The following is a 24,035-nucleotide window of genomic DNA, read 5'->3' on the forward strand; positions in this document are numbered from 1 at the left end:
TCTAATGACTTTTCAAAAAGGAGTTTCATCTGTACAGAATTGCTTCTCTTTATCCCAAAACTCCCTTCTTAATTGGAATACATCTTAATTACAATATTCTAGGATTCACCAAACAATCCCAAACTCCCTCCCATCCACTTCATAACTTCAGAAGTTTCTACCTCATCAGCCTCTACACTTTTATCCTTCCAGACTAGAGACCCAATCCTTTCAAGTTATTCCTGAATGGAAGTCATCCAATCCTTTGGATTGCTTTCTACAAATAATTATCTTTTTACTACAAGAGACAGGGTGATGTGATGGAAAGACCACAGGACTGGCAGTCAGGAAAACTAGGGTCTACTACAGGTTTTGCCTTTTAACTTGTTAGAGAGCTATGGACAAAAATCACTTAAGTGTTCTTCATCTTAGGCTCCTTATTTCATAAAGAAGAGGTAATAAGGCCAACCCTGTTTGACTATTAGGGTTATCTGAAGGATTTAATTGTATCTAGCAAACATGCTTTAAAGATATGTAAGGCAACTACTGTAGGCCCTAGAGGTACAAAGGTACAATATTTTCCCTGAAGAGCTTAAATTCTAATGGAGGAGGGATACAGTAAGGACAGAAATAATTATTAACAAAAGGCAAATGGCAATGCGACCACGGAAAAGTGAAAAGGCTATGAGAAATTTGAGGTGGGAGAAAGTGAAAAGGGAAATAAGGAAAGGGGGAGGGAGAGGGGAATCAAGGGGAGAAAGAAAGGACAGGGCAAGAGAAAATACTTCTACTTGGGTTAGGGAGAAGAGAGAATCAGAAAAGATTTAATGGAAAAGGTAACAAGTTGGGACCTGAACAAAAGGGAAATGACAGGGATGAAAGATAGACTATTCCAAGCATGGGAAACATTATGAGCAAAAGCACAGGGATAGGAAAGAAACAGGACAGAAGAGAGGAAGGAAGACAGTCCAATCTGAATAGAACAAAAATATATGAAACAAAATATGGCTAAACAAGGAATGCTGGAGGCAGTAAGTAGAGGGCCTTGAGACCCTGAATCAAGAGTTTAAACATTATTTGGTAGGCAATGATAAGCTACTAAAGGTTTCTGAGTAGAGAAGTGGCATAATCAAGATGGTGTTTTACGTTAACCCAAGCAGTCACATGGAAGGCAGACCAGGGGGGACAGACTGAAGGCACCCCAATAGCATAATGTCCTTCATCAATCAGTAAGCACACTGTCAAACACATCTGAATGAGGTTGAGTTTTATTGTGTTTTCTGTTTTATTTTTAGAAAAGGGCTGTTGAGAGTAGACACCCTATTTGCTTTATCTCCATTAGCATTTTCCTACCACTTTCATCCTTCGGCTCCTCAGATCTTTCCCCCACCTTCATCATTCTTTCTTCACTGGGCCAAAAAAAAAAAAAAAATCGTACAAAGCTCTGTATTTCTCAAATGTTTTGTGACAATCATTTTTGGAACCATTAAGCCTCACAGCTCTGTTACCTAGTACCACAGCGATCTGAATACAGGCCATGTTTTCTCTAAATCTAGCTTGAACAAAACCTGAATGAAGCTTGTAATATCTCACTATTACCAAAAGAAAGACAACAAAAGTATGAAGAGAGTAATCATTATAAAAAGGACTTAAACATTTTTACTTAAAGTGAATAAATGTTTTTAAAATATTTTAAAATTTTAGTAATTTTGTGCAACGATTTCCCAATGTTTACCTACACATCAATATTATAAAAACAAACAATTTTGAGGACTTTTATAAACTCATAAAGAATAAAATAAGCTGAACCAAGAGAACAATTTGTATAACATCACTGTCAAAACAAACAACTTTGAAAGTTTTAAGAACTATGATCAATCAACCCAAAGACCATTCATGATTCCAAAGGCCCAATGAGGAAAGCATGCTATTTATTATAGAAAGTGCTAGATTTGGGGTACGGGATATCTCTCTCTCTCTCTCTCTTTCCCTCTCTCTCTCACACACACACACGCACGCACGCACGCACACTCACACTTGTGTATACACAACGGAGGAATTGGTTTTGCTTGACCATACATATTGGTTACAAAAAGAATTTTATATATATTTTTAAATGAGAATGAAGAGAAAACAGATTCACTAACTTTTTAAGAACAGAGAAGATGGGATGCTAAAGATGTGAAATGTTGCATGCATTTCCAGATGAGGTCAATAAATTATTACTTTTACTTTGTTACAAAAGACCTCTCAAAAAGTGGGAGTAATCTACAGATTTATGTAATATTAAAAACAAAGTGTCAATAAAACTGAAAGTGACAAAGAAGTATCTTTTTAGCAATACGGTCTATATTTGGTGACAATTCACATTCATAAGCAGCTAATATTCACACTAATATATTAGTAAATCTCCCCATTTTACAATGGTGAAAGCAGTTTAGAAACTGTACATTGTTTGGAGTCAGTAACAGTTGTTTTTACTTGGTATGGGGAATGGGAAGCAGGTAAGTTCAAAACTTGAATAGTTTACTTAAAATTCTAGGACAAAACATAGAGAGACAATTGCATTTGTGTTCAATAAAGTCACCATGATTTAACTGGAAAGGACCTGAAAAAAATATCTCATGAGATTTCTAGAATCAGATTCACAAGCACCATAAAAACCATCTACTCTAAGACAGACCTGAACCAAAAAATCTGCACTACTGTTGATGAGTGGCCAGCCAGTCTTTGCAAGAAGTCATCTAGTGAGAGACAACTCATTATTTCCTTTATCTGCCCCTTCTCTTTTTTGATGGCCCTGTTGTTAAGAAGATTTTCCTTACCTCAAGTCTAAATGCTATATTTATTCTGCCATATTTAGACACTGCCTCTAGTTGTGGCCAAGCAAAACAAGTCTCATTCTTTATTCATATGATAGCCTCTCCAATATTTAAAGACAGCTATTTTGCCCCACCCCCTCCCCAAGCCCTCTTCTCTCCAGACTCAATATCCCCAGTTCCTCAGACACTTACTGGCTGTATGATGGGGCTAGGCAAATATTTCACTTCAATCAGATTGTTTCCTCATCTGTAAAATGGAGATAGTAATAGCAGCTACCTCTCAGGGCTGATATGAGGGTAAAATGAGATATTTAGAAAGTGTTCTGCAAATTTTAAAGTGCTATGTAAATGCTCTCATTATTACTATTATTCAACTGATCCTGTCATAATCTCAAGACTCACTGCCATGCCAGCCATGTTACATTTTACACCTTATCACTGTTCTTTCTAAACTATGGTACCAAGAACTCATCATAATACTCCCAAAGAAGTAGTTTCAATCATGTCTGACTCTTCATGACCCCATTTGAGGTTTTCTTGGCTGGAGTGGTTTGCAATTTCCTTCTCCAGCTCATTTTACAGATGAGGAATGGAGGATAACAAGGTTAGGTGATTTGCCTAAGGTCACACAGCCAGTAAGTGTCTGAGGCCAGATTTGAATTCAGGAAGATGAGTCTTCCTGACTTCAGGCCTGGCATTCCATTCATTGCACCATCTAGTTGCCTTTAATACTCCCAAAGTATAAATGGACTATTTTTTACCTAGTCCTGGACCCTACGATGTATCTCTTTAATGAAGGCTGAGAATGTATTAGTTTTCTTGGCTTCTGAACACCACTGCTGACTCACTGAGATTGTAGTTCACTAAAAACCCTTTTTTTTTCAGGTGCAATGATATCTATTCATGCATGTATCCTCCCTTTCCACCACCCTATCTATACTTATAAAGTTGACTATGTTGAACCTAAGCTTAAGACTTTGAAAACTTTATCTAGATTCAACTCGACATTTTAGCATACTTTGGGTCTTGACTTTTTCACTGAACAAGTTAGTTATTATCTTCCCGGTTTCATGTCATCCGAAAAATTAATTTACATTCAACTTATGTCTTTATCCAACTCACTAATAAAAATATAATTCTTCATTTACATGTGAAAAAACTGTTGCAATGAGGTGAAGAAATTTTTGCCCAAGGATACACAAGTAGGAAATGACAGAACAAAAATGTGCACCCCATGTCTTCTACCTCACATGTCTAAGCTTGCTGGGACACCCCACACCTTCTCACTTCTGCTGCTTCTATTCAAATTAGGTGGCTATTCAAATCCTTCCAGATCTCTCCAGAGAAAATGATGGGGCAAAAGACATACACAAAGCAGAGGGAATGCTTACGACTTCCAGAAACCACTCAGAGCCCCTGGGAAAATAGAAAACCCTGCCACTGTGAATTATAAAATGAACAAAGCATCTTTCAAAAAAAAAATACCAGAGATTTTAACTGAGACAATTAACTTTCCAGAAGTAATTTTCTTCAATAATTTAGAATGAAAGGATAGGAAGGGTCCAACGAAAAACTTAAATATGGTTTTCCAAGGAACATAAGTATGTACTTACAATACTATTTTTTTTTTAAATTGAAAGTCACAGGATTGTAGGAGTTTGGCAGAAACCTTTGATTATTTAGTCCAATGTTCTCATTTTACAGAAGAAACTGAGGCCCAAAGTAGAGAAGTGACTTACCCATAGTCACACAAGAATAGGTAGAGTGGTAATTTGAATCCAAACCTTAAGTTCAAACTACTCAAGTATCTGACATCACAAAGCATAACCACAGCACTACAGATACTTTGCTCCATGGAGTAATCACTTTCTAAAATCCCTTTGAGGACTACAGTTCAGCTTTAATCTAGAAACCAAACTCTACATTTATTTGTAAAAAGGGAAAACACTTACACTTTTGTTTCATAGTCCTTCCAAGCTTTGTCAAAAGGCTTTTTCAGATCCTGTAAACACAAAGCACAAATTAGATATGGCTAAGTATTAACTACTAAGTAATCCCACTTATCCCAGTTATATACCTTAAGAGATAATTATTATGATTAGGCTGTATGAGATTCCGTAAACTACAACAAATCTACCTAAAGTACATGTTCTTAAAGTAGATAAGAGGTGATACTGTTAATAAAAGGGCTACTCCTTTCTCTAAAGAAATCACCCAGCATTCTTTTGAATATATACATACATACATATATGTATGTACACATATGTTTATTCACCTATACATCACTCTAAATTGTTGAACCTTTTTACTTTCTGTTAGTTAAATGAATTCTCAGCTCAGACCACTACTCCATGTTTTTCTTCCTATCTGTCCATCTTATCTATCTTTTTTACATGAAGAGCCCACAAAGAGGATGTATGTGATAGACACAGAGTCTAGACTAAGAAGTGACCCTAAGTATAGAATGATTCACCCAAAACAAGAAACAGTAATTACCTATGTTTGCTCATTGCATCCTCCACTGACTAGGAAAAAATTACTACATGGTTAACTTGTCCATCAAATGATCCCAACAGTCTTGTCTGTGCCTCCTCAGTGTGGATCTTGACCATTATTTCCCTAAGATCTGAGGTGAGCTGAGTTGTAATGAACACTGTGAAACAACTACGAGGTCTTCTGACTACATGTGCATGATTCAGAGCAATGCCTTTAACTTTATTCAGATCAGGGGCTAGTAAAGAGTGGGCAATCCTTAAAATAAATCAAGCTATCATCTTGTCTTTCTTGCTAGGTCTCCGTTTTGACTGGATTCTATCTTTCTTTTTGCAAAAACAATTTATCTATGATTTCTCAACCTGAAATAACCTTGATCCATACCCATCTGCATATTCTGGAAACCATTCAGAGCTTGGTGTTTAAAATTAACATGTCAAAACCAGAAAATTGTCAGCTGAAGGACACATATAATTTGGAGGATTTTTAAATTAAACTAGTTTATGGCTCAAAAACGCAGGTTTTTCAAGACTGCATCACTGTGCGGGAATTGCCCTTCTTATAAGAGATGAGCAGCACAAAAACCAGGAAAACTAGTCAGTGCCATATGCAGGAACAATATAATAAGGAGACCCCAGAAATAATTATAAAACATCAATAATGTGTTGAGGAGGCCATTCCCTTTTCCCTGATTCACTGGCTGACAGCAGACAATCAGGTTTTAATTGTTTGTTGGCTAGCTGGAAATTGAATGACAATTCTATCAACCACTGAATGGAAGTATTCTAGTCCATTAGGATGCTAGATTTACCCATCTCTTCCTCTTTCCTTCTTATCCTTTCCATTTCTTCACCCACTCCCAACTGAAAGCAAGAAGAAAGTCCTGTCTAGCTGGCTCAGATGTCAGACTACAGTTATGGAAATGCCCAAGGTAATCGCAGACATTATCAAATCTCAAAGGTCCCAAATGTGGTTAAGACACTAAAATCCTTACTGAAGCTATTTATTAATACTTTCTATAAATCCATCATCCTCTCTCCTCCTGCTACCCATTGTATGTTTATACTTATCAGGCTGAAACTATAAAGACCAAGAGTGTCCATTCTTCTGGCTCATGATGCCACTAAGATGGCAAATAAAAGCAAACATGGAGAACAGACGGCCATCTTGTCTCTCCCATTCTCCACCCCACCTCCATATTTTAAAAACATAATGTATATAAGCTGCCTGCCTTAATTGTTTAATATTATCCTTAATGCTAGATCATGTGAAAAAAATACTATTTAATGATTAAAAATATAAAGCTGCCATACCCCCTTTACTCCTTTCAAGTCTCCTTTCAGCAAACTGTCCAAAGGAAAAGAAATTATGTTGTTCATATTTTGAATCTAAAAAAACAAATAAACAAAAGTTAATCTCATTCCCTGTACATTTCAAAGAGGAAAAGAGAATATAATAAAAGTATAACATAGTACACAGGTCATCTTCCAGGACTTAAAGACCATTAGGTAAGAAAAAACAACTTACACACAAAACCTGACTGATTAAAAAAAAAAGATTATATGAATGCTTGAACTCTTTTGTAGGGTTATTCTAGCAATAGTCATTTATTTCTAATAGAGAATGGTCAAGACTCCAATTATAAACTTTAAAATTTCACTATGAAGGATCTTCTTGCTAATACTGCATTCTACTAATCTTCAAAGAAAGCACTGACAGAAAAATTGTTACTATCACAGAAATTATTAATACCAAATGTAACAACACTTGCTACTCCCTTAAATGATCCTTGTAATGTCAGAATTTTAGTAATATCCTTAACATACCTATTTACTCTCCTTTAGGTTGGGTTGAACCTCACCCTAAGAGATTTTACCCCGTAAAGGAACCTAGCTTAAGCTGAACCTCAGCTTCTAATGTCTTTGCCTCCTTCTGCTAGGATTCATGGCATGAAGGGCAAAACTGCCAGAATGAAGTGATTTTCCTTGCCCAGATTACCAAGGGCAACTGGAGTCTCATGACCAGGCCTTGCTACCTCCCTCCTTATGGCCTCCCTGGCCCCTCCTAAAAGTATAAAAAAACCTTTTCATGGGTCTCTGAGTTGGAAAATTTACTGTGCTCTGCACTCATGGGACATGCCTCAGGATGACAGGTTTGCTATCCAGTTATTTCAATTAAAGACACTTTATTCCCCAACTCATGACTGATTTATTTCAGGACTTGATAGGATACTTCTCCAAATGGTTTGGCTACTAATAATAAGCACCATGGCACAACGGAAAGAAAATTGCATTTAATAATCTGAAGACTCTTGGATTTGAGAGACTTAAACCTTTCTGAGATCACAGATGCTGTGAGATGCTAAGTTCTAAAACAGATATTTCACAAATAACTCACGGAAGAACCACCTTAAGAGATTAAAAAAAAGTTTTTAAACAATAATCATGACTAATTACTTTTCACTGTGTTCAAACACATGGTCAAAGGGAAAAAGCAATAGAACTTGAAAGTCAGAACACCTGGTTTACCAGTTTGGGTTACTTACTAGCTGTGTGACCACTGGGTAGGTCCCTAATTTCTGGACTGCAAATTTTCTAATGTAAAAAATAATGGGACTATTTTATATTAGGGTCTGTGGACATATTTCAGGAGTTCTCCAAAAAAAAAAAATTTACATCCTTATTTTTATTAACCAATAGATGAACTCTTTTTTAGCATTTGCTTCAATTATGGGGAAAGGGAAGTAATTCTTCTGAAAACACATACAGTGATTTTATTACAGTGGAAAGGGGGCTATCACACACACACACACACACACACACACACACACACGCGCGCGCGCGCGCGCACGCGCGCTAGAATCCTTCCAGTTCTAACATTCTGTGATTCTACAATCTGCATGTGCAGAATAAGAGAAAGTAGGCTGGCAGAAGGTACAAAGTAACTGAAGAGCCCTGTCCCATTCTCCCCACTACAAGGGAGGTGACTGCCACGACCAAATACTGTCCTGGCAGAGCACAAACTCATATGTGGCACAGAGGTTGGCTCCACTAATTATTCTAACTTCAACACTGTAAATCTGCAGTAAAGCCTCGGCTAAAGAAAACTCTCAGACCCAATTATCTGCATCCTCCCTTTAGAATGTAATTTCATTCTTTGCATTTCCATTTCCAGTTCTGGCATACAGTATGTGTTTAATAAATACTTGTTGAATGATTGCTCAATTCTCAATCTTTCTCATTCATAGTATCTGTTTCTACTTCCACTCATCTTCAAAATCTCTACTTTATTTTTAACAAATGTTTTATTGGTGTTTTTCCTTCCTTACATCACTGTCACTTTCCAATGAGTCATTTTCATCTTTCCCACTGCCCAAAAAGCCTCCCTTCTAACTAAGAAGGACAATTAGGCAAAACAAACTACCAAATTGGCTGTTTTCTGACAATATTTCCACAGTTATCATAGTTCATCACTTCTAGACAAAGAAGAAGGAAGTAAGTTCATCAATCTTTCAATAAACAAACAAATTTAGAAAAGTCCAGAATTCTCAAGGATGAATTTGCATAATGGTAAAAGTGCCCAATTGCCCCAGGGCTCCAAAGTTACATTTTACATTATAAATTGCACTGTAAATAATGGATGGAAGAACCTACCAAAGCTGCTACTCCAAGGTCCTCCCACTAATCCCTAAGATTTCCCACCAAGTTTCATTAGTAGGTGAAATCTCTCTATGAACAGATTTTCTAATATCACCGCCAATTCATTTCCGCGTTTTAAGAGTTCAGTTAAAGCAAGGTACTTTGCTAGAAATTGGACCTGTGAAGCAAAAGGTATAGGGAACTCCTAGAAGAGAATACATCTCTTAATACAACTAGGTAGGTACATTCTCTGCAGTTTTTAGTTTTCAAGTTACTAGGAGATTAAGCAACTGTCCCACAGCCACAAAACCAGTATCAAGAGGTAGGCCTTGAACTCAAGTTTTCCTGGCTCCAAGGCCAGCTAACCACTAAGCCACACATTCTTAACCTAGAAAACACGCAAAAAAAGTTTTGATAACTCTCTGCATTAATAACTAGCACATATATTACATATATAAATATATCACTTTAAGATTTGCAAAGCACTTCACAAAATATTGTCTCATTCTATCCTTACAATGACTCTGCTATTATCCCTATTTTACAGATGAGGACTAAGTAGCAGTTAAATGACTTGTCCAGGATCACAGCTTTTAACTGACTGAGGCTGGATTTAAACTCAAGTGTTCCTGGTTTCAGGTCCAGTAGCTCTAACCACTGGGCAAACTAGCTGCCTAGGTTGATATTCCTTTGTAATCCTATGTATTTTATTTTATGCTTTTAAAAACAGTCTGAAAAGGGATCCAACAATGTGCTTCACCAGATTGCCAAAGGGGTTTATGACACTGCTCTAAGTTATGTGGCCTTTAGGGAAACAAGGAGAAATGCTGCAATTGCCCTGTCCAGTGGGTGGGAGATGGTACATACTCATATAAGTAGATGGGGAGGTGGGAGGGAAGTAAGGGGTGGAGTCGGGAAAGAGAAGTGGAAAGAGAGAGGATAACTGTGGAGACTTGGGAAGGTCTACTCTAAGAGTTAGCATTTAAGCTGAATCTTGGAGGAAGTCAAGAGGAAGAGGTAAAGATTGAGAATACTTCAGATGTAAGGGAGACACTGGTTTTACAAGGGATGCTAAATGGGAGGGTTCAGTTTGGGAAAGACAGAATAGTGCAAGGCCAGGCCAGCAGTATATTTATGCTACATATATATATATATGTACTGGAAAATTAAAATTTTAATCTGCTCTAAAAGGAAAAACTTGTAAAAATTTGCCCCTCTCTATGGAGTAACCTTAAAATGAGAATTCTGTAATACTTACACAATTTTACATTTTAAAATAGTATAAAACATTTTAAAGATATTTCATATTTTTACTCATATCACAGTACCTCAAATGAGATATTCAAGCTAAATGAATAACCCCACCCCCTATGACCTATTATGGTCAAGTGTGAAAATACACTTAAAAACTAATTCATATAAACCCCTCAGCAAATTACTCTTCAAAGTGGAGACAGTCCACTGGAAAATAAGAAAAGTATATAATAATACAGACACAACTAGTGCTGCCAAATGGGTGATCAAATAATGAGTACTATTTAAGAAATGGTACTTGGGACAATCTTTGCCCCAGACAAACAACTCAACATTTATCATGCCCCTAAAATGCCTGCAGGATAGTCTATGCCAACCATTACTCAACAGAAATAACCCTAAACATTTAAATATGGATACTTAGCTTAAAGGAACTGGTGAACAAATTAAAAGGCAGATAAATATTAAAAGTCTGCTGAATTTGCAAATGTAACCCAACTTTAAGGTGAAGAAACTAGAGGAGAGAGGCCAGATTCCTGGACCATGACTTAAGTTCCACCCATATCCTTTCACCTCCTGTAAAGGAGCTTGTAGGGAGGCATGCTTTGAACTTTTAAGTCACTTGTCTATCGAGGGAGTTAGACCCTGCCCTCCCAGAATCTGTCACAAAGGCAGATTACACAAAGATGGAGGACATATCTTGATTTCATTTAGAAAAATTGGTAGAAACAGTAGTGACAGAAATTTAAATTTATCTACTTAAGGCATTTAAAGCACCCATTCTTGTCTTATTAAACTACATTACTTAAGAGCTTGTAAAACACTTGTTATGTTTGTCCTTCATTCTCAAAGAGGATCATGACATCAGGGAGATGATGACATGACTTGCAGTTGACTTTGATTTGAGTGAGGGAGAGCTGTGCAAGGTCACAAGTCTCACTTTCTCCTCCAGAGCGATCTGGGGCCAGGGGTCAGATATTCATGAGGATAACTGGAAATGGCCCAGGATGCAATGGGAGACCCTGGCCCTCTTAGGCAAAGGCCTTTTCAGGTTCTTACTTTGAGAGAGGTAGGGCCCATTCAGTGAATAGGTCTCTTTAAGAAGTGAGTGAAGGGATGGTCACTTTAATTAAAAAAAAAAAATCAAACTGGGAGGGGAAGACCCTCAGGGTTGTTGGCCAAGAGAGAAACATTCTTACATTCACTCTGAGCCAGAAGGGCCCAAAAGATAGCAAAATTCAGTGGTGCTTGGGCAGGGCCCTATTGTAGTCTAATCTATGAGCTCCAGAGTGAAATGAATTTAAGGCTTGGTCTTTGAGAAAAAGATCTAGCCAGTAAACCCCAAGTGGGCAGCTTTCAACCATCAAAATTCACCTTCCTCTGGAAGGCAGGGGAAAGGGCAGGGGCAGAGGCAGACAATTAAGCTTATCTGTTAGTTAATCATATAGTTTCTGAGTAGGAAGGGTCCTCAGAGACCAACTAGTCCAAACCGTACCTGACCAAGAATCCCCTGTATGACATCTTCAACAAATAGTCATTCAGCCTCTACTTAAACAAGGAAAACCTGCTACCTCTCAAAGTAGTCTATAGTGCTTTATTGTGGTGAGCCTAAATCTGCCTTTCTGGTATCCATACCTATTGGTCCAAGGTCTATTATCTGGAAAATACCTCTTCCCCATGAAGGCCTATCATATAACTGAAGACAACCCTCAGTCCCAGCCTAAGTCTTTCTTCTCTCAACTAAATAAACAGCTCCTGTTCCTTTTTTCAATTCTGTATGGGGTATAGTCTCTGTGGGTTTGTTTTGGCCACCCTGATTTAGTATCTAGTTTGTACATGTCCTTCCCACCAGGTGGTGTTGATGGCTGATCACCGTATTCAGTATATGCTGTCTGATACAAGCTGAGTAATAGCAATGGCTGGCACTTAACATAGTGCTCTAAGGTTCATGACCCCCTTTACTTACATTTTCTCAAAATGAAGAGGCAGTGGAAAGAGTGCTGAACTTGGGGTCAGGCTCAAATTATTCTAATTAGGATTATTTATTCTTGGTTCCGTTATCACCTATGTAACCTCTGTCACCTCACCATCTTTCATTTGTAAAATGGGTAAATAGAGGAGGGGGTCAGACTAGATAACCCCTAGAGTCTCTTTCAGCTCTGGATCTATGATTTTACTAACAAGCATTATTATCACCCTCATTTTATATATTGGGAAAAAACTGAGGTTCAGACAGTTTCAGTTCAGTTCAGTCAACTGCCCACTGCCACAAAACTACTAAGCTTCAGAAGCAAGTCCAGGTCTTCCCTGATCTACAAGGATACGGTGTTCCTCCAAGTCTCTTTCCATTCAGTAACTGGTTCTCTCTGCCTAATGGAGGAATGATCAAAACCTCCTTTCTGGATACCACATCTCTCCTTAATGCAAATTACAAAAGCATTTAGCTTTTTCTGGTGACCATGTCATACATAGTGTTTACTTGTAGAGATAATACACTGAATGATATGGGCTAATCTTGCTCTCCCTTTCCCCAAATCTGACACTTATGAAGTTGATTTTCTTAAAAAATCCAAATATAAAACTTTATATTTGTTCAAATTTTCCCTATTAAAATGTCATACTATATTTGGCTCCCCATTATCACCTTCAGATTTCTGGACATTGGTATCACTTGCCATTGGCAGGAGAGGTCAGGGAGGAAGGCAACAACTAATTGCAAATCAACTGAAGTGAGAGGAGAGTAAGGGGGATAACAGTAAAATTTAATACAGTTTGCTGCAAGCAAATTCATATAATAGAGCAAGCAATGATGACAACTGTACGATTTGATTTTACTTGATATAGATTTTCTGAAATGTGGGCATAGTTACACTTGTCCTTGGTTTTCTGATGTTCAAGGAAAGCACATCATGGTTGGAGGTGGGTGGTGATGGGCACCAGGCATCTGATACACGGGACTCAGGAATCAGGGGACTTGGGTTCAGAGCCCCAGCTCCACTACTTACTAGCCATTACATGCTTTAAGGCGAGTCACTTAAAACTTCCAAGCTTCAGTTTCTTCTTCTATAAAAAGGGCATAATAATATTTGTATTAGCTATTTCACCAGGATGTTGTAAAGTTACTGAATTCAAACAAGTATTTAGTAAGGTAGTCTCAGTAAAGTGGTACAGCAGCCAGAGAGAAGTAGACTCGGGTCATGAAGACATGAGTTCAAATCCAGCTTCAGACACTTATTAGCTGTTGACCCTAGGCAAGTCATGTACCCTCTGTCTGCCTCACTTTTCCTCAACTGGGGAAATAGGGATTATATTAGCACCTACCAACCAGCGGTGCTGTGAGAGTATTTGCAAAGCAGATAACACAGCATCTGCCACTATTGCTTAGCCAAATAAAAATGTAACAGTTCTTGCCCTCAGGAACCTTAAAAGCACTTGTAAATCTTTAAAGTGCTATACAAAAGCACATTATTATTTTCTTTAAGATATTCAGCTGTATATACAGACCCTTTATCCTTGAGTTTACTGATCATCATTCCATGTAATTGGATACTAACCTGGTCATTAATCTGTATCTGACATCACAGTATAAAAGGACTTTGACTCCAGTGTGACATGACAGAGAGCTTCAAAGCACAGAAAAGTACCACTCTCTTGCTTCCACTTATAGCCAGAGGGCAAATAGAGGAGTTCAGATGCTCCATCTTGGCAAAGCTCAATGCCAAATGAAAGCCTGACTTTGCATCCCTTTCTGATTATTAGTTAAGGGCTGTACAGACAGCCTCAGGCATGCAATTTGAAAGCACCCTTCCCTCCAGGTCTGGCTGAGAGAAAAAACCCAATGCCAAAAGATTACTGTACATCCCTAGTGCCCTGACAGCCTCTAACTTCAATTTATAAGTAATAAATTTTTTATGATCCAAGAGAAGAATTAAATTGTCCCTGGGAAACAGAACCAAAATATATTTTTTATTGCTCCAAGCCAGCAGTGAACTTTACTCCTGCTCTGACTTCCAATCGAGAGGCAGGTACAGTGGAAAGTAGAAAGTGCAATGTAAAGACACATTATTATTATTATTAATATGAACTAATAGTAACAAATGCTTTGAGTTATGGATTTGCAACTAGCAACAGAGAAAAAGCAAACAAAAAAAGTAATAAAATTCTCTCCTTTTTGAATTCTCTTGTTATCCCCTTTACCTGTGCATACCTGATGTTAGGGGTCTGTCTATATTTCCACATGTTGAATACAGTTAGTCAGAAAGGTCATAGAAAAGCAAAAATGTATACAGATGACACTAGTAGTTCACCAACAACAAAATCATTGTGTTGATGTCAGAGTCTATTGTCTCCCCCACTGTCCTTTCAACTTCTTTTCAATTCAGTGAACATTGCCAACTATTCAGCGTATGTCAGAGGCCCAGAGTAAGACAAAATTGTGAACAAAATACCTAGTGCTAGTCCTCAAGAAGCTTAGACCAATACACATATTATAAAGAAGTATGCATTAAATGGTCCTATGTTTATGCATTTGTAAAAAGAAAGGCCTAAATTGGATCCCTAATGTTCTTTTCAGTTCTAAAAGTCTATAATAAGTATGTCAGACAGATACAAAACACGAATTCCATCAAGAACAATTCAACTTGGGAGGTGAGAGGAAAGAAGATATATGACTAGAGAAGATCATGTGGAAGCATAATAATTTTCAAAGGTGACATTCTGAATTTCTTTAAACTGCTTTTTCAAATTTTCTTGAAATTCTTCTAAATCTTTTCTCTTAACTAAATGCCTGCCTCTAACTAAGGAACTCTTTATCCACACAAGCTTACATTTTTCTAGCCAGATACTAAATATATAAGAGACTATCTCATTTTTGATCCATATTTCCTTACCATTATGAGATACAAATGAAACTTCCACCCCAATACTTGGTTTTTGTTGAATAAAGAATACTTGGATTCCTTAAACCCCTTAAATCTGGTAACTGGTTAGTAAGAACTTGAAACAGGGGTCAAAAATCCATAAAGGTCACAGCCTTTGACGCTTGGTTCTTTTAAAGATCTTATTTCTACTGATATATTTTGTTTTTATATAACCCTCATTGCTATATTCCTCCTTCTACAACCCACTGAACTATCCTTTGTAACAAATTAAAAACAGGAAAAAAGTAGGTTAGCAAAACCAACCAACAAATTAACCATATCATATGGTATGTGTAATATTCCATATTCCTATTCCCTCACCTCTAAAAAAAGAAAAGGCAGATGGATTTTCTCATTTCTTCTTGGAGGCCAGGCTTGGTCATTATAATTATATATCATTCAGTTTCTGTTTTTTGTTCTTTCCCTTTAAATTGTCATAGTTACTGTATATGTTGTTTTCCTAGTTCTGTTTTCTTCGTTCTATAATAGTTTGTATAAATTTTACCACTGCATTTATCATTTTTATGGTACGGTAATATTCCATTACATTTATATGGTACATTTTTCTTAGACATTTGCCAATCAATAGGGTGATGCCTAGCTTCTACAACTCAATGTCCTATGTGAATGCTGCCTTAGTATTTCCTCCAAAGGGAAACTTGAGAATTCCCTGTCTTTATCTCTGGCTTCAAGCAGAAAGTGATCCTGCTTTGTTGTAGTATTTTCCCTAATTTTGAGGGTCTGATAAACAGTGAAGGTTCAAAATGACAGAAGCATAAAGTACAGGCTCCTCAAGTACAATCAATTCGTTTGCCTTCACCACATGTTCTGCCTTTTTTTTTTTAAGTGTTAAGTACTGAATGAAAAAGGCCAGAAAACTGAGCCATACCAAGCCTGGAAACATCTGTCCATTATAGAGCATGGCAAAGTTCCCTGACTAGCCATTACTCTTAACAGAATCCTAATATCCTTTAGAATTTTGGGCTTAAATTATCTTCCAAAATAGTCATGTACTAGCCCCTAATTGAGAAGTGAGTCAATATTCACATTTTATTCTTCAAGACTTCAACAGGCCCATAATCTCAGCAATGTGAGTATTCCCAATAGTACAAATCAAAGCCCATCCACATCACCTCATCCTGTCCAAGCCTTGCTTATGTCCTCTCATGAACTCCTGAGATAGTACCTACCCAGTCCCCTGGAGACATTCTTCCAAGTGTGTGAACGTTCTGCTCATACCAGTGTAGGGGTCCCTCTGCTGTAGTCTTAGTACACAGCTGGCCTATCTCCTTTTCTTATCATACATTTCCTTTTTGAGTGCAAGGCATTTTGGTAATATGCTGAAGGCTACTTATATTGACATATGCTCTCTATTTTATATTTTACTATGTCCAATTTTATGGGAAATTAGAGCCATGTAAAAAGTTTAACACTTTCAGATTTTGAAAAAGACAAAATAAAACTAAAATAAATTTAAGCTTGAATGAATCCTCAATATAGAAAACAAATGGGAGAGACACACAGTTCAGTGAATAAAAAACTGCTTCTCCAACTTCTGAGCAGAGGGTGTGTTAGGTGTTAAAACATTACTTTACAACATAGCCCCTTCCTAAATCAAGTTACTTCTCTCCACACAATCTATAACCAAAGTACACTGACCTTCTTGCTCTCTTTTGAACGGGACACTCCACCTTCCCTGATTCCATACCTTTTCACTGGCTGTCTTCCATGCCTGGAGAGCTCTCCTTCCTCACCTGGACTCCTTAAATCTCACCTTCTGCAGGAGGCCTTTACTAAGCCCTCCTCCTTTACAGCTGCCACTATCTCCCTTCTTAGTACCTTCCATTTACTATGCATATATGTAAACTAGGCTATATCCTCCATTATAATGTGAGCCCTGTGAGCGCAGAAACTGTGATTTTTGCTTTTCTTTGTATCTCTAGCGTTTAGTACTGTGCCTGGCATATGATAAGCACTTTATAATAAATGATTGCTAACTGACTAAGGATATACTAAGTCATTGGTGTTAAGATTAAATAGAAAGGGATCCCTGCAGGCTGCATGTAGACTTAGAAAAGCCACAAATGATCTATTGACATTATATGTATTATACTGCATTTCTGCTTATTTTGTTAAACATTTCACAATTACATTTTAATCTGGATCCCAAGGCAAGTGGGAGTTTTGCTGTAGCTGGACCCAGAAAGCTGCTCAGGTTTGAGATCTTTTCATACTAAATGCCGTTGTTTACAATTATTTGAATCAGAAATTGAACCAATTAATTTTGGTAATGAGACCAAAGCAGTTTTAAAAGCTTCTTAATCAGCAAATACTTAAGAAAGCTAGGTGGGGTTCACTAGATGGAGTACTGGGCCTGAAGTCAGGAAAACTTGGATTCAAATCTGGCCTCAGGCACATTATCTGTTTGACCCTGGATTACTCACTTAACCTCCTCTCTGCCTCAGTTTCCCCATCTATTAGCTATTATTATTATTTAAAGTACTGTTGTGGTTGTCAGTAACAACAACATACAAGAGCCACACTGGAAGCAACACAGTTGTCAGAGTGTTAGGAGATTGCTTCCTGAGGCATCTAAAGCAAGAAAATATATCAAAAGGGTAGAAAAAAAATCTCAGATCACAGTAAGACACAAAAGGAGCACGGGGACCAAGGCAGCAACAAATAATTTATATGCCTACGTTTCCCACTACGTATAAGCTTTATGAGCATTGCATAAGCATGAATTAAGAGCATTCTGGATGAGGACAGACAGGCTTTCACAAGCAATATTCTACAATAGAAAAGATCTTTACCATCACACAAGTATCTTTGAAAGATGTGAAGAATACAAAGTCCCACTTCGTTTATTGTCTGTTTTAAAAAATTGTTAAAAAAAAAAAAACAAAACCCTTTTGATTCATTAGAATAAATGTTGTCTTAAAAAGATCTTTCACAACAAGGTATCTCCCATTCATCAATCACTCCAATTATGGGCTGGCACTGTATTAGGTGCGGAGGATATAAACACTGAAATGAAATAGTTCCTGCCCTCAAGAAACTTACATTCTATCACAGGAAACAACTTGAACACATGTATAGACTGTGACCTAGATCAATGGAGGGAACATTCACATCAACCCTCTCATTTTATAAATGAAGAAGCTCAAAGCCCAAAATATTTTAATTTTGTATAAATAAGACTGATTAAGAGAATTGTACAAGGTCATATAACTAGTGTATAAGGTCAGATAAAAAGTGGCAGTGTCAGAATTTGAATTTAGTTTCTCCGACTGCAAATCCAGAACCCTTTACATTATGCTAAATAAGGAAACAAATAATTATAACAGAAAGTGGAAATTTAAATGTATAAAAAAGCTTAGAACAAAGAATACTTTTAAGAGATTCCAGGAGGATGAGATCACTTTCAGATAAAACCTTATAAAGTATTTCAATACTCTGACAAGAGGCTTATTTCTTTTTTTTTTAAATACTCATTCCCTCACAACCTTCAGTAAAATTCTAACCCAATTTCTCATCATACTGTGAAAATGACTCTGGGTTCCAGCAAAGCACAAAGATCCTACCCCAGCTGGAAAGGTTCCAAGTACAGACCCAGTGAAGAACTGTGCGTCTGTAACTGAAGAAGCAGCGTAGCTGATTCAGAGGTTCCTCACCTGGTTTGGCCTAGGTAATAAATTTTCAATCACAGCATCTCTCAAAAACCCTCTATCAATTCACAGAAAGGCTGTAATTTGCATCACTGTAGTTAGTACTACAGCTAAGAAATCATAAATCCTTGAGGTATTAAAGTATTTCCTTACAATAACTCTGTGAAGTAAGGTAGGTTATGAGAGATGAATGGCTTCCCTCAGGTCACTGGCAGCCAAAACTAGAACCCAGGACTCCTAATTCCTGCCCTGCTAGAGGCCTTCCCACAATATCAGGCTTCCTACTGGGACTTAAGTTTTACACTGGCAACACTTTAGGGATGGGTATCTCTGAATACAAATTCATTCCAATTGTGAAAGATGAAGAATCAGAGTTGGAATCCGAGTCCCAACTATGCTACTCAATAACTACATTACTTCTCTCTGGATCTGTCTCCTCCTCTATAAAAATTAGGGTGTAGGATGATATCTAATGTTCCTTCTGTTTTTCCACCAGTGAAATGTTCTGATGAAGAAGAGAAATGAGTGAAGAGGAGAGTCTAAAGTATCCAGTGAGCAGAAAATTAACTGATAGATATCATCAAAAGGTCCTTTTGCTCTCCCAGGAGGGAGACAGTCTTCTTCTAAAGAAGGAATTGGTTCAACCTGAGCTGTAACACTGAACTAATGTTCCCATTTAACCTTCTGTTACCATCTAAGTTGACATTTTCTCCTTTTCATGCACAGAGCAGGCTGGTCAGATTTTCAGGGGAATTTAAAAAGTGAAACTAAAACAAGTCAGTGTTTGTGTATTCTTATCTTACTCAGTATATGGAAAGAGACCTTTTTTTGTGGCATAGCCACTGCTCAGGAGCCTAATAAAACACACAAAACACAGACACGCATCCACACTCATTCCTACAAAAAGAGCCATCACCAAGCAGATGCTTCCAAAGCTGCCTCCTTGGCAATGGAACTCAGCTGATAGTTTGTTTAATTAAAAAGGGGAGGGGGAAGAGCCCACGCAGATTCTCAGTGTTTAACAAAACTGAAAGATCAAAATGGACCAGCTGGCAGAAACACTCTGGCAACTTTCACACCAAGGAAGAACAAAAATTAAACCATTGACCTGGTTTCTGCTTTTAACACTAGTTCTTTGGTACTCACAACAGCTTTGATCTTTTGGGCTCTATAATAGGGATGTAAGAAAAAAAAAGTCTCTTTTCTCCTCACCCTGAAATATGCTTGAAATTTCACAAGATTAAAGATGTCAATAAAGCCTGTGCCTGAGACATTAAGGTAGTAGAAAGGAAGAGAGCATGAAACTTACTACATTGGAATTTTATTCTTCTCAAGTCCAGAAAACACAAATACCTTTAATTAAGTCACCAAAAATCCCTGACCAAATGTAAAAGTCTTTTCTAATTTTATCAGCTCAAGGAACACTAGACCTAGAGTTCGAAGAGCTCAATTTAAGCCCTAATTCTGCCTCTTACTTGCTATATGACCCTGGGAAAGTTTCTTCATTATCCTGAGTCTCAACTTCCTAATAAGTCGAACAGGTATAATAATAACACTCGTACTATCATTTCATAGGATGTGATAAACTACCATACTAGTATGAATACAGGTTTGTTGCCCACCCCCTCCAACAAAACTTCCTTATAAGAAAATTAAATAACGTTGATTGTGGGTCACACTCAGGTTTTAGAAACGCCAGACTGGAGGAGAAATGTACGGCATATATTGCGATCAATAATGTTATGAGTAAATCACTAAATGTCAGCCATTATTTTAATGATGATCAAGTAAGATCATTTATGTCAAGGCACTTAATAAACTATTTTTTAAAGTATCTTATTTTACTATACAGACAGTAATCTACATAAACAACACCTACATAAAGTATCTGTCATACTTTAGACTTCAATGAAATGAACAATAACCAGATCCTATCATAAAATCACAACAGAGTGGGAACACTATGATTCAATTACCTTTCAAAGGTAAATAAACCTCTCACCAAAAACCTATAGAGTAAGTTGCCAGATACTCTTTTCAATGATCATTCCATCAATATAACCTAGACAAACGACCATAAAAGTGATTAGTCTCACTCATAAAGCAGAGTAAATAGCTTGTAATTTCCATCAAATAAACATCTACCTACCAACTCCCCAATGCCTGACATAGCTTTTGTATTGGACAAAACTTTTTATTTGCTGATTTAAAAAGTAGTTTAGACTAAAAATACACCTGGGAGAAGTGATTAGACTATTTAAGTACATAGCAAAATGATCTATATATCAGAGGCATTACCAGGGAACAGATTGTGATAGGTAAGGAGGAGAGAGAGAGCAGAGGCGAACAATTTTAAGTAGAGAAGGCTGACAAATTTTAAGTAGAGAAGGCTGACAAATGTTAAAGGAGGTGTGGAAAAATTGGGACATTAATGCATGGTTGGTAGAGTTGTGGACTGATCCAACCGTTTTGGAGAGCAATTTAAAACTATGCCGGGTTATAGAACTACACGTATTCTTTGACCCAGCAATACCAATAGCAGGTCTGTATCCCAAAGAGATTAAAAAAAAAAAAAGAAAAAGGACCTATATGTATGAAAATTTTTATAAGTGTCTTTTCTTTTGTGGTGGCAAAGTACTGGAAATTGAGGAACTGCACATCAATTGAGGAATGGCTGGACAAGCTGCGGAAATATGATTGTGACAGAATACTATTGTTCTATAAGAAATGACAAGCATGATGCTTTCAGAAAACCTGGAAAGACACATGAATTGATGCAAAGTGAAGGAAGCACAACCAAAAAAAAACAATGCACAAAGGAACAGCAATATTGTTCAATGACGAACTGTGAATGACTTCGCTATTCTCAGCAATACAATTATCCAAGTCAATTCTGAAGGATGATGAAAAATGCTCTCCACCTCCAGAGAAAGAACTGATGGAGTCCAAATGCAGATCAAAACATATTTTTCTTACTTTAGTTTTCTTGGGCTTTTTTTAGTCTGTTTTCTTTTGCAACATGGCTAACATGGAAATTTGTTTTGCATGACTTGGCATGTACAATCTATATCAAACTGTTTGCTTTCTCAAGTGGGGGAAGAGAGAGAGAGACAATTTAGAATTCAAAATTTTAAAAATTATTTTTACACACAATTGGAAAAAACAAAATATTAAAAAAAAATTTTTTTTAAGGCCCTTCAATCACTATGCCAGTGACTTCCTAGACTAGCAAAGTCTTCTGGGATCAATAGTTTCTTATTCATGTTTTCTTCCTTTATTAGAATATAAGCTGTAGAGAACTGTCTCACTTTTTTAACTCGTATACTCAATGCTTAGCATAGTGTAAGCACACAGTAAAACCTTAATAAATGCTTTTCATTCATTCACTCACACCTTAAAGATTACGGAGCATATCTAAAGCTGGACCCCTTCTCCTGATACATTTGCCTTTTTCTAACAGGCCACGTGTGTTGGCTTCATACTGAAAAACTTGGTCCTTTTTTCAAAGGTCAAAGTCTCTCAGTATTAAACCATATCCAAATATGCCGATCCAGAGTAAGGGGCCCCTTTATAGAGAACAGCCCTCAGGTTCTATGTTGTTACACTAAATCATGTTTGGATTATCAGTCCCCAAGACTGATATCAAGTCCCCAAGAAGCAGCAACTAGGTGATAAGGGATGGCGAAGGAGTTAAGAACATTAAAAATCAGTCACCAGAAGTAGAAGAGTTCAAAAGTTTACAGATATTGAGAGCAAAGGCAAACAGACCCCCAGGCTTCGATGAGGGGGTACCACTATATTGTAGCTAAAAATTTCATAAAAGGTTAAAAGTTTTTAAAGTGTGGGTGCTTCAAGGACTAAGTTTCAGTTATTTGGCAAATTCACTTATAAGGTAGTTAATTTCCCAATACTGTCAAAAAAGGGGAAAACATCAACTCTACTTACACTGGGTTTTCAAGCAAACTATCTTGGACAGCTGGGGATAATGGACAGAGTGCTGGATTTTAAATCAGGAAGACCCAAGATCACTTAACCTCTCTAAGCCTCAGTTTCCTCATCTTTATATGGCGATTACAATACCTCTATTTCTACCTCTTCAGATTATTGTGAGGCTCAAATTAGATAATCTATGTAAAGTGCTCTACGAGCTTTAAATATTTGGTTTGTTTTTTTAATCAGTGTCCCATAATATGGTCTATCAGGTCTTTTTGAAGTACCTTCCCAATGACTTAGGGCATCAAAGGATGAAATTTTATGAAATACGACTATTTGGAAAAAACAAAATAAATTATTTCTCCTCCATATGGATGGAATCAATAGCTAAAGACTGATGGATTCCTCTTTCTATTCATTCAACAACATTTAGGAAGCATGGAGGAGACATGGGGAATCAAAACCAAATCTATTAGATAAAGCACAGTCCCTATTGGCAGGGAGCTTAGTCTAGCCAGGAGTTAAGACTCAAGTTGAGATAACAACACATTATTAAGTTCATTAGAAGGTTGCAAAGAGAGATCTGTGGGACAAGGTCTTTACTAACTGGGGGTAGGGGACTGGGACTGGGATTCAGGGAAGTTTTCTGGAGGAGGTTGCTTTTGAAATGTAAAGGACAGGTAGGAATCAAACAGATATTAATAAAGTTAAGGAAGACCATTCAGTGAATATAGAAAGATTCAGAGGAGTAGCATAGCACAGTGCAGGGTTGGGAGATGGGGAAGAGAGAAGAATAGAGGAAATTTTTAAGAGCAGTATAGCATGAAGGTACCAAAATGTGGAGGGCACTAAACTCCAAGCAAAGAAAGACTGAACTTTACTCAGGAGCCACCAAAGATTTTTGAACTTTCACGACCATATGTATGAATAAATAAGATTATACGGCAACATGCCTGCTTCAAGCATGTCCTGAAAACTTCCAAAGTTTCCTGCAATTCTAAAATTTGATGAAAGCAGTACAATTCTGGAGCCACAGAAGTGCCCAGAGATGTCACACAAAAGTTCTACTATCAACAAAGCCCCTACTCGCTTTAGATTCCTCTTTGGTTTTTTGGTTTTGTTGTTGTTGTTTGTTTTTTGGCAGATAACACTCTTAAAACTTGAAATATACATACCAGGTTACAGTCTGCTTTGTCCATAGAGCTGAAGTGTATTTTCAGTCTCAACTCACATGACCCAAGGAAAATGCTGCAAGTGCTTTAATTTCCTTCAAGGGATCTTTCTACCATTTAAAAGGAGTCACTTGTTGAATGATGATAACAATTAAAA

The 24,035-nt window shown here is 37.2% G+C and overlaps 1 protein-coding gene across 3 annotated transcripts in view; it reads right to left on the reverse strand.

Moving 5' to 3' along the window:
* The window catches only part of ASAP2 (ArfGAP with SH3 domain, ankyrin repeat and PH domain 2), a 273,963-nt gene that overhangs the window by 120,194 nt on the left and 129,734 nt on the right, over nt 1–24,035 (reverse strand). For all 3 annotated transcript variants that reach the window (XM_072634272.1, XM_072634273.1, XM_072634274.1), the window contains exons 4-5: nt 6,608–6,682; nt 4,754–4,803 (exon numbers count right to left, since the gene is read on the reverse strand). In XM_072634272.1, the coding sequence (XP_072490373.1) occupies nt 4,754–4,803; nt 6,608–6,682 (125 nt within the window). The remainder of the gene's footprint in view (nt 1–4,753; nt 4,804–6,607; nt 6,683–24,035) is intronic.

This window comes from Notamacropus eugenii, chromosome 1, assembly GCF_028372415.1.
Source record: "Notamacropus eugenii isolate mMacEug1 chromosome 1, mMacEug1.pri_v2, whole genome shotgun sequence".
Taxonomy (NCBI): Eukaryota; Metazoa; Chordata; class Mammalia; order Diprotodontia; family Macropodidae; genus Notamacropus; species Notamacropus eugenii.